Here is a 12,302-nt window from a genome sequence, read left to right as displayed (position 1 = left end):
TTTGTTGGTGTATTTTGTACCAAAATAATTACCTAAACCCCATGGTTGGCTGTCAGAGGAAGAAAGGGAACTTCCAGCTCCCTGGGACAAGAAATTGCATGCTTCTAGTCTCCTGCTTATTGGGAAGAGGAAACGACGACTCTCCGGGCACATTATCCCCTTGTGAGATGGTTTGGTGCAGGTCATGTTCTCATCCCTGCCGCAAGCAGCAGAAATCCTTGCAGAGGTGTGAAAAGAGCAGCTACGCACATGCACGCCTATATGGCCAGGGCCGGAAAGGTGCCTGCTGCTTCTGAGGGAGTTTCAGTGATCACACGTGATTCAAGGGAAATGAGAGCTGGGGGCGGGGGATACGATAGCCTTTCAGGTTTCTTTGTCATATATGTGCTACTCCTGTCCGTAATCATCCCTTTACATTAAAAATTGACCTGGGAAGGAGGAGTACCTAAAGCTTTAGCAGTGCTGGTGGTGAAGTTTCAACAGAGATCTTTTCTACTAGTCAATGAGGCTACAGCAGGTAACCCACGCCGATGACATGGACTCCACTGATCTGCTTGATCTCCAATAGGTTTTGATATGGCAGAACATCATCCCACCAACACAGAGCAGTGGGCAAGACCTGACTACCTAGTGTTTAAAAAAGTGAAACCATAGAGATTTCTTTCATATAAACACTCCGGTCTTTATTGTTTAAATGCGTCCTTAAGCTTTTTTTCCTGCCCCTGCTTGCGTTACTCCTCACGAGGTACCTGCCTGCTGCCCCAGCAGCTGGCTGAGGGTAGGATGAGGCTGATGAGCGTCTCCTTTTCCCCCAAAGGACCAAAGCCATCCTCTCCCTCTTGGGTGCTAAGGCATGCTGCTGGGACAGGCAAGCGCCAGCTGCCCGGAGAATATCTCTTCCCAGCACTGAAAGAATTACTGAGGGCTCTCCATGACGCAAACCCCTGAGCAATGCAGGCAGCCTCATGTACGGCAGAAAAAGAGAAGGAATGATGGCCTTTTGCAAGAAATTCATCTTTATTGAAGAAACCATGAGTCACATGAGCTGCCAGCTGGCCTGAGGAATAACAATAGCAGTGGCCTGGACAATAGCAACTGGAGCTTACAAGGGAGATTGTCTCTCTCCAGAGAGCAATACACTTCACAGTACATACATACATGTAAGTGAATCTTTCCCCACTGCTAGAAGGTGGGTATATTGGCAAGTGCGTATCGCCACTAAATCACTGCTAGACCGAGGCGTGTTGGTGACTGCCCGGGGGGAGCTTGAGTAATACTCTGGAGCAATTTGAACTTGATCCTGCTTCCAGTGAAGTCAATGGTGAAGCTCCGCTGGTTCCAAGGGAGCGGGATGAGGAGCAATAGCCCTTTCCCCATCCCCCAACGCAATTCTTTCCAATGCAAGATATTTGCAGCCATGTTGAAATGCTAACCAGGTGCTGCAGGCTGTACTGCTGTTCTTGTACGTGTGGCAGCCCCTGCCTGAGGGCCAGGACCTGCCCCGAACATCAGTACCGGGGTTTCCACATTTACCTCAATGAACAATTGCTACTTACTGTTTTTCATGGCTAAAAGCCACAACGAAGGAGAGGGCTGAAAGCTGTTGTTGGTTCAACAGGCATTTCACATAGCCGTATAGTTTACAGCAGGTTTTCCAGCAGGTGCTAAATCTGTTGCAATGATGGGTTTCAGCTCAGAAGCAGCTCTGCCTCCTTGCAATGAGGGCAAAGCACAGCAGGGAGCTGTCGTTTGAGCTAGACTGAGAGCCGAGTTCTTCAGTTGATTGAGGCTTTTAAAATTTCTGTTTATTATTGATAAGGTGATGTAAAGAGACGTGGAGTTGGACATTGTATTGTTTGATCTGGCTGGAGATCAGTGCTGTTCTCTTATGGATTCAAACTTCAGTCCTGTGTGTATGTGTAATATCAAAGTCCTTTTGTATTGCACAGCAGCGCAGTGGGTTAGCGAAGCTAGATAAACACAGAGCTAAGGCTGGAAGTTGAACAAGCCCCTGTGAAATCTGTGTGGCATCAAGCTCTAGGAGGTTGACTAAATCCTAAGAATTAAAAAATAATGGTGTATTGCATTAGCAGGGAGGAATAACAGCAAGATATGTCCTTATGCTGGCCATTTGTTTCAAAGCTCATGCACTGCTTTCTGATTTTTTTCCCGATCTCTACCAAAAGCTCTGGCAGTATTTGAAAACAGAGAAAAAACAGTCAACGGTCATTGGATGCCTACATACTCGAGCATGATCAGAAATGTGCCCAAAGTCACTCATTACGAGCGTCCAGGCTAGGAGAGCACATTTCCTATCAGCAATGACACGCTTCACATCCATGTGTTAGCCAATTGCACAAGAACGGTCCCAGGCTATGATCCAAAGCCATCTTCCTAGAAACGTCACATCTTGGGGGGTCACAAAGAACAGCTCAGATGACAGCGCAATAGAAGTTTGGTTTAATGCTGTAGGTTTTGCTGGGCTTTTCTCTCCGTATTTGTCCTAAGGAACTGTTTGTGTCCTGCTTGTGGAGCTACAGCCCGTACGTCCCCCGGCGAGGCGATCTGCATCTCCGAGCCCAGGTGCACGTCTCAGTCCTTGTCTGGGTTTGGTGAAGGTGTGGGACTGCTCCTCTGCAGAGCATCGTCTGCTCCGACCAGCTTGGAAATGCACGAAATCTCGTAGTGCAGGAAGGGGAAGCGCGTGACACACGTCCCACCACCTGCCCCCACACAACGCCTTCCCGGGGGGTTTTGTGGGTGACTTCAGACATCTTCCCGCGCCAAGAGCTGGCTCTACCTGGTAAGGATGCCCAGCTGGTGGGTTTCTACCCTTCTCGCAGGACGTATCTGCCTTTCCGCTCCAGGTTGCTGCTGAAGTGGATGGAGAACCAGAGGAATGAAGTCAGGATCATCCCATAAACCTAAAAGGAAATAAATGAGACAGACAAACAATTAAATGCTGAACTGATTATGATGCTCCGTCTGTGCAAATAAGCAATCATAAATGTTGCCTGTTAGTCCACTTGGCACTTCTGAGTATCAGGATGTCACATTTTTCTTAAGAGAGCTGTTTTTCAGTAAAATGGTGAACACCAATTCCAACATGGGAGAGAAAAAAACCCCAACACATGGTTAAAGCATCTGATTGGAATTAACAGAGTGCGGCTCAAACCCAGTCCTAAAAATATCAAGAAATGAGATGAAACCAGGAAATTCAGATTTCAAATTCCTGCCACGAAACATTCTTCTATGCAAACAAACATTGCTCTCTCATAATAGCTTTTTGTACAAATTACATAGGGAGAAAAAAGCCAAACCTCATGTATTGTTTGGAGTAAAAAACCCAACAAAACAAAAAACCCTGACAAAACCCAAACCCCACCCCATGCACATGAATGGTTGTGAATGCAGAGAACCATATACTTCCTCTGTATTGTGATATTCTGCCTGGTATATCACACATCAGGATTTACACAGCCGACATATCAAAGGTAAGGCTGCTGTGGGAAGGATAACGAGGGCTGCAACAACGTGCTTTTTCCTAAACGTCTGCCTTAACGTGCAAGGGCCTTTTTTATCTGGGGACATGTGTGTGTTGTTGGCCGAGGGACGGTGACATCAGAGGAGCTATAGCCCTCATCATGCGCTTCCTTTGCATCCTGCCACCACAATAGTGAACCGTGCGGTGAGATTTCCTCTCGCGCACGCTTCAAAGACAGCTGCCTTATCTGGCTATAGCATCAAGCTGTGAAAAAAGATACATATGATAAAAACGCTCCCGCTTTTGTCTGAATACAGCTGCAGTGAAATTCTTCCTATACCTGAGAAAAATTAGAAAGCGACACCAAATATTCACACATGACTTTACATTTATAGCCCCATAGGAATGCCTGATGGTTTTCCTAATTTACTACTAGCGGTATAAAATACAAAAGGGTTTGTTCCTCTGGGTTTTGTTTAGATGGAGAAGACTCTTCTAACCCATAATTGTGCCAAGGCGGACACAAGTAGTAAATCAATCTCCAAACAGACATTCAGTCAGGAAAGGTCACCTCAGCTGGGGCACAGCATGGAGACATCAGAGCAGACCAAACATCCCTTTGTGGTGAAGAAACGTCTCCTGGCGTTTTCTGGCGTGCTTCACCACACGTGCAGGGCCCTCGTGTAGAGGTAATTACAGTGATAGACCTCTGGCGAGCAGTGGGTGGGCACGCGAGCAGACTTGTTTTAATCAGCGGTGCTCGCCAGCTCCAAAGGGACCGTCCCCACAGAGCCACCGAGGCCCTTCGCCGCTGACGGACACACTCCTCTCGCAGCATTTCATATTTTCTTTCGCCCTCCCCCAAATAAGACTCACAAATTCAGGACGGACCCTTTCTACCCAAGCCATCCTCCAAAGATGATCCTCCTTCAGAGACAGCGCCTGAGAGCCCAGGCAACACGCTCTGCTCCTCTCCTTTGCAGCCTGCTCCTCACGAGCCTGCGCTTCACCCACCCACTGCCCGAGATGCACCTTACCGCGTTCGTTAGTGGTCGTTAATAGGATGAGACCTTCCCCTCCCGCACAGCTCTCCGGCTAGCTTTCAAGACCTTCCAGCTCCAGCCGCACAAAGCGACTTCCCAAGCCGAGCTGGGAGGCAGCCAGCGAGCGCTGGGCAAGGAGAAGCAGCAAGTTTCCTAAAACACGGAGCTGTTACTGCACCTCCTTTTCCACAATTGCTGCTGGCTTCCCACCTCATCCGCAAGCCCTGTGCCAGGGGACATGGCCTCTTGCTTGCAGGAGAAGATGCACAGGCGAGCCTGGGCAGATGAAATGCAAATGCTCTGCAGCCCGCTCCCGCTGCTCCCCGCTCCCAGCTGCCGTGCCTGGTTTGGGCAGAAAAACCGTGCAGCGAGCCTATTTCTGCAGGAAGAGCCCTCTGGCCATCAGCCTGGCCAAGACAGGTCCTGGCCCTTTCTTAATTTCCACAGTGGAGTCTACCACCGCCTGTTTCTCTGCTGCCGGTCTCCAAAATCATCGGAAATCCTAGATTCTGGGGACTAATTTAGGGTACATCTCCCCCGCTGGAGCCTGCCTCTTGGGGCCAAAATGCAAAGGAACAGACATAGCTACCATGAAGCCGATGGTGACACCCAGGAGCGTGGAGACGAAGTCCATGTGCTTCTTCAGAAAGTTGTGGATCTCTCGCAGGCAGTCCTGGGAGGAGACAGACACCCCTTGCAGCACGGCAGCAGCTCGGGGGGGCTTCGTCCCCCCAACAGTGCTGCCACGACCCCAAATAGAAACGGAGGCAAGGGGGGCACGCAGCATTGCACGGCTGGGCTGCTCCGTGGGCAGCTCTCCTTTTTTCTGCCGCTTGCTGCAACTTGGGAAGACAAACATCTGCAGTATTTTCAATTACTACAATACGCCTACGATTTTCTTGGTATGATGCGTTTCGGACTGTGGGGGATGTGCGTGTGCACAGGTAAGTGTGGTCATGCAAAAGCTTTTTTCTCTCCACCCACTGGAAAACGGAAAGGGGGAAATGAAAAGATGGAAAAGCAGAGCACACCATAATGCTAAATACGTTCCCCAAAGATACTAATGAACAGCTTTATTTCACAAGGTGTCACAAGCATTAATATACATTAGCCTTAAGCATGCCAGCGGCCCCATGGAAATCCAGGTGTCAGCCAAGAGAGCCATTTAAAGAAATGCAAGAGCATGCCCTCGATGAAGTGATTTGCAGAGCGAGGTAACAGCGCTCAAAGCCAGGAGTGAATGTAGTGCAGCTACCAAAATTTGCAGTTCCCCAGGTTGCAAAATGCATCCTCCCACCCACGTGCCCCAGCTCGCAACCAGAGGAAACACAAACCATGAGCTGGGGGAGGAACAGAGCCACCCATACGGTGCCTGGTTTTGCTCTGCTCTCCCTTCCTGCTCTTTGAGCCGAGTTCCACCCTGCTTCGAGACGTGACGTTCCCAGAGGCGGTGCTTTGAAACGCTGCCCCGCAGGCTGACGCACCCCCACGCATCACAGTGTCCCGTTAGACACTGTGTAAGCTTGACATCTTCGCTTAACAACAATGTTTTTGTATAGCTGTAGCAACACGGTTTTGTTTTTCCTAAGGACAACATACATATGATGCTGGTGGCTTTAGCCACTTCAGCTGATTTGGCTGCTCCAGTGGAAGAAAAATAATCATACAATAGATTTGCTCAGAGAGCATGAAGTCTATGTTGCAGCTTCAGCGCAGAGGCAATCTAATACTGGTGGCTTCTCCATCAACCTCTCTGAGGTACTGCAGACAGGAGGAATTAAGTGTATTTGATGAAGCTTCTGCTGGGCATCATCATCCTGCTTCATGAATTTCTCATTTTAATACCCATTTAATGCCCTGGGAAAAACAAATTACAGCAAATTCCATATCTGCTGTTAGTGGGAGACTTCTTAAGCCTCAGAAACTAGTGTCACGTGGAAAAGCCCAACTTTTTTTTGAGCTCTGACATGCCTATGATATCTCACACTCTCTGCACATGCAGGAGATGAGGAGGAAGCTGGAGGGAAACGACAGGCTGCAAATGCAAGCATTTTGAAGGCTTTCTAGAGCTGCAAAGGATACCGCATCTGCAGGTGTGAGACGTGCTGATCCACCAAGGCTCCTTCAGTGGGTGAGACGCCTCCTTACTGAAATAACAAAACCCCAGCAAAACAAACCCCAACCCACAGCAACACCAACCCACGAAAAAGCCACAATTGTTGTTAACACTTCAACACCAGTGAGGTTTTAACACTTAGCAAGGAGCAGCACAAACCCCACTGTGGGGTGGAAGAAACATTTCCCTTACCTGTTCCGCATCACCCTCCTGGCCGGGTGGGCACGTCTCGTGCTCAACATTGGTCGTGTCCCCAAACGGAGAGTGCTTCCCACAGCACAGGAACTGGAAGAGAGGGAGAGGTGTGCCAGCGGCTCACCAGGGCTCTCCCCTCACCGCCAGCTGGTGCGGCAGGAGGTGCTGGCGATGGGCCACCCTTCCTCGCTGCTGCCCCAGGCAGGGCTATGCAACCGGGGCTGTGAGGAGCGAAGCACATAGGTATGCAATCGACAGCTCCAGCAATGGAGGTTAAATTCAGGGGAGGTGGATGGATCTGGCCGCAAAATTGCCCGTGGTGCTCCAGGACTGCTGCCTGGGGCTGGGGGCAAGCCCTCCCTCCGTCCTCACGCCAGCTCTCACAGTGGCTGCTCTGGAAAACCCAGGGATGCACAGAGTCATGTTTCCAGCTCTTGTTATGGACTCGGGGGGGAGTGTCCCCAGCAACACCCACTGTGGAGCTAGTTTCCTATAGCCACGGTGAACTGGCCAGCATGGAGCTCTGGCAGAAGGAAGAAGGAAAAAAAAAAAAAAGGAGTAGAAGGACTGTTTCTCCACCAATTAAAGTGGCTAAAATAAGCAACTGATGAAGCTGGGTGTTGAGCCTGGTTCTCCTTGCCAAGCAGGACTCCGGGTGGGCTGCTCCACAGCCCTGCAGAGCAAGCACCACCACGCCTGGCCAAGGCTCCGAGGGCCACCACCATCGCTGCAATGAGAAACATTTGCCCTTTTCTACATTTTGAGAAGCACGGGTGAAAGCAGCTTCAGAAAGTACTTGTTACGATGATTTAAGAAAACACAGAAGGATAAAGGGAGTTGCATGGGAGGAGTCTGGAAACAGGTGAGTGGAGCTGACCTTCCCGTCCAGCCCTGCTGCATGCCATGAACTCACTACCGAAATGGGCCCTGCTGCGCGAGGAGACGGCATCTCCTTTACTCAGCGGGGACCCAGGAGTTTCTCACCACGGGGGACATCCTCACTCATCTTCTGCGGCTTTGAGGACAAGCGTCCTCCCTGTGCTCCGGGCAACCACCCTTGGCCACCCACTGAGCTACAGAGAAGTCCCCTGCGCCAACAGCGCCCTGGGTGGTGGTTTCTGGGAGCTTGCTAGCAGTCTCCAGCACTGCAAGAGGCCACGTAGCCTCCAGTACTCCTCAGCCGTAGGCTCAAGGATAAACAGAAATAACCAAGTCCAAATACTTCTGCTGGACAATGTGGAATTCTCCCCCTCTCTCTACCTGACCGGGGACACTGGAGGTGTATATCCACTTTCTCATACAACAGATAGGGAGCACGGCAGAGTGCCTGCCGAGGCAGACTATATATGTATATATATGTCAGCTGCAGTGTGGCAGCTTTGAAGATCTCGCAGCAGAACGATGCTCAGGTAGGCAGCCCTTTCCTCCCGTCGATAATCTGGTTGGTCAAGCCTGGGAAAGGAAGAGTAGGAAGGGAGGAGCAGACCTCACAGCAGGCTGGAGGGCTCGGTTCCTGAGGGAGAACGGCACTGCAGCATCCATGAGGCAGAGCACAGGTGTCAGTCCCAGCCTGCTGAAACCCTCGGGAAGATACCCCAGGGCAAGGTTTTCTGCTAAGGCTGAAAGACAACTTACTGCTTCGTGGATGGCAGTCAGCTCGTGCCTCCTGAAGCTGGAGGCGTTCCTCCTCACCTCCTCGTACACAAGATCGTACACATCCATCACGCTGTCTTCCACCTGCGATGAAAGCAGAGATCCGTACATGCAAAACACTGACCGCAGTCATCTCTGGAGGGAAATATGCTCCTCTCGCGTCCGCCCAGAAGCTCTCCCAGGTACAGCAAGACAAGCAGTGCAGCTGCTCAATGACCACCGCGCAGCAGCAGGAGCTGCTGTATGACCCACCACACACCAAGGGGCACCTATGACATGGCGAGTCCCACGTCTGCATGTGTGTCTCCTTCTGCTATGTGTGGACCCTTGGGCGTCACGCCGGGGTCTCACCAGCTGACAGCTGGAGCTTTTGGCCAATTTTGGATTTAGTGTCAGAGAAGAACACAGGTGCCAGTGACCAGCCTGCCTCCGAGTCCCTCTGCAAGGCAGGGATGACGCCATCTCCCCACCCTGGTGGGGGACTGTGAGGACAGGCACACGTGACTGTGAGATGCTAAAATACAAAGGTGAGAGGATCTCAGATGGCTGGTGTTATCCCAGTGACAGAGCAGTTCCTCCGAATAGAGCCAAAAAAATAACAGAGTGATTCAGCGGTGAATCAGACCCAAAATATTTACTAAACGTGTGAGAACTCACAGCTTGACAGATCCCAGTCAACTCCCGCTCGGGTTTCGAAGGAAAAAGTATGACAATTGCCTTCAGCGCCTGGAGTCAAAACCTTATTTCTTCCTTTCGTTTTCCCTCGCTTCCTCAGCGGCATGGATCCGAGCGGGCTGCAGGCAGCGCTTGGCTTTCAGGAGGGAAAATCAATCGGCAAGACAGGCAGAGCGGGTGGCCGCATGGGGAGGGACAGGCGCTCCAGCAACAGAGCCATCTCTCAGGGAAGCTTTTCAGCTCAGTCTTAAGGGGCTGCGCTTGGAAATTACTCTAAGGGGAAAAAAAAGACCCAACGCTGTCTGCTCAGGGGTGAAACCAGGGTCATTCGAGGTGATTACAGCCAGTACTGCAATATTGCTTGACTCTGCCTGGCTGTCCAAAATGCAAGAAACTAACAGAGGTTGATAACCAGGGAGGGGAGAGAGGGAGGTTGAGAAGATTACTTGTGTCCAGCTTGGCTCCATGCCACCAGAAATAGAGCTTAAAGGCTCACATCAGAAGATTTTCCATGGCTATCAATACGGCATAGAAGTGGAGGGGTTTGGGGGTTTCTCTGCAGCAAAACTGCTGTCCCCCTGTGACACTCCATCACCCATCACGGAGCAATCAGTAGGTGAGGCAGGAGCAACCCAGCTTTAACGAGAGAGGTCTGATGATGGACGGGGCACAGATATTCTGAGCCAAGGAAAAAATCCTCTGCAGCAAGGTGCACGATGCTGAGCTGTGCCCCGCAGGTGAGGAGGGAGGATGCTCATTTTGTCACCCCCATGTATCAGAGTGCATTGAGTGGGATGGGCGCAGCAGCGAGACAAGATCCCTAGCAGACCCGTGCACCATCCTTCTCCTGAACAAACCTTACACCCCAATAAAAAGGAAAACATCCAAGCTTTTCTAACTTCTTGTGGGCCATGAAATAGCTTTCCAGCAGCAGCAATCAAATTAATGGATTCAATAAAAAGAACGTCCATTTCCACTGAAGAATTGGATTAAGAATAATGAAAAAAGAATAATCTTTTGACCTCCTCTTGCGGCCTCATGTTGCTGAGGAAGGAAGGAAGAACAGAGCAGCTAGCTTCTTAACCCAAGAGATTATTACCTTTTGAATATCCCAACCCCAGTCTAAGATGCAGGAATAAAAACTATTTTGTGTTGTGACAACGTAAATATGGGTCTCGGCAAGGTAATGGTGCTGCATGTGTAATTTTTGCCTTCTCATATTTATCATTAGGCTCGGGGTGCTGAGCTTCCCTCCAAAAGGCCTAAATTTGGATGACTTTAAAAAAAAAAAGTTAAAAAAGGGTTCAAGCAAGTTGCTATGTTCAAGCAAGGGTTCAAGGGTTGAAAGCAATCCAGAAGTTTAACTACTTCTAAAGGTCTACTGAACTCTGGGCCAGAAAATGTTGGGACAGGTAGTTTTAAGCCCTCTGACTTGGTGGGGCACATTCCCCCAAAACCTCATGAAAACTGGTAAAAATGCTCCTTTGACTGCAGTGAGTTTTGGGCTGGATCTCGCTGCTTACTTTACAACTGTATTCAGCTTAAACCAAGGTAAGATGAGACTTTGTCCAGTGACAAAGACCACCACAGGCTCCCTAGCAGCAAAGCAGGCTCTGACCATGCCATCAGAACCAATTCACGATGCAGGAAAGTCAATGCTTATTAGTGTTTTGTGCTGATAATAAACCTCAGGGCTCAACTGAGGCTGATGTCCTCCTCAGCAGCTTCTCCGGTGGTCATCCTGCACTAAGCAACCTGGGAGGGAGGCAGGTGAGCTGCCCAGATGTTGACAGCTGCTGGCTGCTGCCTGAAGCTGCCTGCGGCTGCAGCCAGACTGGCGAGCTCCTGCCGGCTGCATGAAACCACGAAAGCATCGCTTTGATCAGGAGAGGTCCTGCCTGATGCAGTGGTGCATGTTTGCACCTTCCTCGTTGTGTTAGGTACCATGCAATGACATTAAACATTGAGATTAAGGCTGTTTGAAAGGTAAGAGTGGATAGGAAGGAATTGGAGGAACAAGATGCCCATAACAAAGCTGTGGCAGAAAATTATTCCAACTGTTGGAAACAATAAGGGAAGAAAGCACGAGCAGTCACCGTTTAACAGCCAGCTCGACTACAGTAACGGTGACAATGATGAGGGTAATCTCCAGGTACATAACGACTACTAAAGACTTCAATTGCACCCTGTTTCTGAGCTGGCTTCTCAGTTATTTACTGATTTTTTTTTTTTTTTTCATTTTGTCAAGCAGCCTCCAAGAACTGAAAGCACAAGGGATTAAATGGAAAATGTTTTATAGCAATAATTTCCTTTTAGAATGTGTGTCTGGGCAAGCCTAAGAGTACAATTTGCTGATTAGTCGTTCTCAGCATTTCTATCTAGCAATTATATCTAGCATTTATATCCAGCTATTATCTGAATACACTATTCAGATCCTAGTAAGGGAATATAAAACTACAAAACCATTTTTTAAAGAGTGACTTTAGGAATTGACTGTAGTTCCTCCACATCATCCTTCTGATTTTTGCTAGGATCATTTGATTTTGGAGGGGAAAATTGCTGGCTTCGTACAATGCAGCGGTCTGTTTTCAAAGATTACTGCAGACAGCTTTCTCATTTACATATTTCAGAAGTAGGTATAAAGTACTAAAGCTCAGTATTTATCACCGGCTGTTTCCTTCTGTGCAGGAGACCGTGCCACAGAGCATATGAGAGGTCTAGTTTAATAACAGACATACGAGAGCAAAAGATTGCACTAACAAGCCATCATTTTAGCAACTTTTCTGCCTAGGATGGGGTCATGTTTATACTCAGAGCTACAGTCAAGCTCTGAAGCACTGGTCGTGTGTGGCAGCATCTATCCAGCCCAAAATGTCATGCTAACTCATGCATGCCTAACAATGTAAAAAATAAAACCTGAAAGCATGAGACAGTCACCAGGTGGTTTCATGACCTATCCTTATTTGCAACATTATTTAATCCACCAGGTGCAAGTTCATCCCTGTATTTTCCTTTGATCTGGGACATAACACAGTGAAGAGCTAGACTGCAGCACTGCTTTGTACTCAACTGTCATCCTCAACAGATGCCCATCGCACACTCCATTGATAGGCAACTTTTGAGACCACTGCCTCAA

The 12,302-nt window shown here is 49.2% G+C and overlaps 1 protein-coding gene across 1 annotated transcript in view; it reads right to left on the bottom strand.

Moving 5' to 3' along the window:
• Nucleotides 1–998: 998 nt before the first annotated feature.
• Nucleotides 999–12,302, bottom strand: part of TSPAN32 (tetraspanin 32) — a 33,805-nt gene continuing 22,501 nt past the window's right edge. Inside the window, exons 5-8 of the mRNA XM_069803645.1 lie at nucleotides 8,474–8,575; nucleotides 6,836–6,928; nucleotides 5,117–5,200; nucleotides 999–2,924 (exon numbers count right to left, since the gene is read on the bottom strand). Coding sequence (XP_069659746.1) covers nucleotides 2,829–2,924; nucleotides 5,117–5,200; nucleotides 6,836–6,928; nucleotides 8,474–8,575 — 375 coding nt within the window. The 3' untranslated portion in view covers nucleotides 999–2,828. The remainder of the gene's footprint in view (nucleotides 2,925–5,116; nucleotides 5,201–6,835; nucleotides 6,929–8,473; nucleotides 8,576–12,302) is intronic.

Source organism: Haliaeetus albicilla, chromosome 16 (genome assembly GCF_947461875.1).
Source record: "Haliaeetus albicilla chromosome 16, bHalAlb1.1, whole genome shotgun sequence".
Lineage (NCBI taxonomy): Eukaryota > Metazoa > Chordata > Aves > Accipitriformes > Accipitridae > Haliaeetus > Haliaeetus albicilla.
The sequence above is the reverse complement of the archived record's forward strand: the minus strand, read 5'-3'. Positions and strand labels throughout refer to the sequence as shown.